This window comes from Pseudorca crassidens, chromosome X (genome assembly GCF_039906515.1).
Source record: "Pseudorca crassidens isolate mPseCra1 chromosome X, mPseCra1.hap1, whole genome shotgun sequence".
NCBI classification, from domain to species: Eukaryota; Metazoa; Chordata; class Mammalia; order Artiodactyla; family Delphinidae; genus Pseudorca; species Pseudorca crassidens.
In genome coordinates, this window is record NC_090317.1 from 17,197,865 (window position 1) to 17,199,675 (window position 1,811).

At 45.8% G+C, this 1,811-nt stretch overlaps 1 protein-coding gene across 1 annotated transcript; it reads left to right on the forward strand.

Annotated features, from left to right (window-relative positions):
* The first annotated feature begins 200 nt into the window (after positions 1-200).
* Positions 201-752, forward strand: PLAC1 (placenta enriched 1). Its single transcript, XM_067724583.1, has one exon. It carries the CDS (start codon positions 201-203, stop codon positions 750-752), a length of 552 nt encoding a protein of 183 aa, XP_067580684.1.
* The last annotated feature ends 1,059 nt before the right edge of the window (positions 753-1,811 follow it).

The following is a 1,811-nucleotide window of genomic DNA, read 5'->3' on the forward strand; positions in this document are numbered from 1 at the left end:
TAGTGAGAACATTTAAGTTCTACTCTCTTAGCTTCTTTTTTTTAATGCTTTAGGAATGGTCTTTTGTTTTTAAAAAATGATCGTGTTTGAACTTTCAATAGGAAATAAGACGATTTTCCTTTTGTGTTTCTTTGTGCTCTAGAACTCCTCACCAGACAGTTTCCTGTTTCCTGAGAGTCATTACCTGATCCGCTACCGGGATGAAAGTTTTCAACTTGATAGGAGGGCTAGTCTTCCTCACCTCTGTGTTTTTGGCCTGTTCGGGAGAAAATCCGATAACTGTACTGTGCTCCATAGACTGGTTCATGGTCACCGTACACCCCTACATGTTGAACAATGACGTATATGTGCACTTTCATGAGTTACACTTGGGACTGGGTTGCCCTGCCAACCATGTTCAGCCCTATGCCTACCAGTTCACCTACCGTGTCGCGGAATGTGGCATCACGGCCAAGGCAGTCTCTCAGGACGTGGTTCTCTACAGAACCGAGCTGCACTATGCTCCCAAGCATACGTCGTCTAAGTACGTGATCCCAGTGTCCTGCACTGCCCCCCAACGTTCCCCGTGGTTCACGATGCCCTGCTCCAGGGAAGTAGCCAGCGAGGGAGCCATCACAACCCGGGATGGTGAGACATGCTATGAGGTGTTCACCTCGTCACAGTCCAGCCAAAGGCCCAACCGTGATTGTCCGCCTTGTGTCTTCAACGAGGAAGGGCAGACGCAGGGCCCACATCACCAAGCAGAGGCTTAGGAGGCCCATCCATGCAGTCTTCTTCCTCTGTTAATACTTCTGAGAAATGGTGTCTCCGTCTGGATGATCAGATTGCGTCCATGTGATCCTTAGGTTTGGGGTCTCCAGTTGACGCTCTTCCTACAATTGGTATATAATATTTACTAATATCAGACAAATATGTGCTCTTGTGGCCTTCTTATGCGTGCTTTTCAAAAAGAGCAGCCCATGGTAATTCCATGAACAAAGCTGTTTTCTATTTTTGTACCTTTTTTTCCCCCCTTTTTTGGCCGTGCCACCCGGCATGTGGGATCTTAGTTCCCCGACCAGGGATCGAACCCACGCCCCCTGCAGTGGAAGCTCGGAGTCTTAACCACTGGACTGCCAGGGAAGTCCTGATGGCATAAAAATATCAGTTGGGTGTTTTTATTTCATAAACACACACATAGCTTTTACTATGGGCCAGACACTCTTCTAAGTGCTTTACCAACATTAGTGTCTGGTCCCTTCTCTAGGATGACTTCTCTCTCCTTTAAGGTCCCCCAGCTGAATCCCTCCGTCTGTCTACCCATATCCCTGAGACTCTACACTACTCAACTTAGCACTTAGCCACATAATTTCTTAGTTTGATCCATCACTTTTCTGTATCACTTTTTGTCCACGGAAGGCAGAATTTGCACTAGTGATTTATAATCCACCAGTTGTTCTAGGAATCACTCAACTCACATCCCACCAACTAGATGGTAAGCTCCTGAGGCCAGGGGCTAGGTCTTATACTTAGCCATAGACTGATAGCACTCTGCAAAGAGTTTTGTCCCCTGACTTATGTGATCAGAAAATTTTCACCCAAGTCTAGCTATCCATTACTGTTCTCAAAGACTCGGAAAGGGAAGGTAAGTCAGTTCATTCAACAAATATTCACTGGGCGCTACTATATTCTAGCCACTGAGGATATGGCAGTGAATAGAAACTGAGGCTCAGAGAAATCAAGGTCACACAGCTAGTAAACAAATACATAAGTACACAAAGAGAAAATCAGACAGCGACAAATGCCATGACGAGCTTAAAACAAAGCAATAT

Excerpts from the sequence above, each read along its gene's own strand:
- PLAC1 (XM_067724583.1), top strand. The coding sequence starts at position 201 with ATGAAAGTTTTCAACTTGATAGGAGGGCTAGTCTTCCTCACCTCTGTG.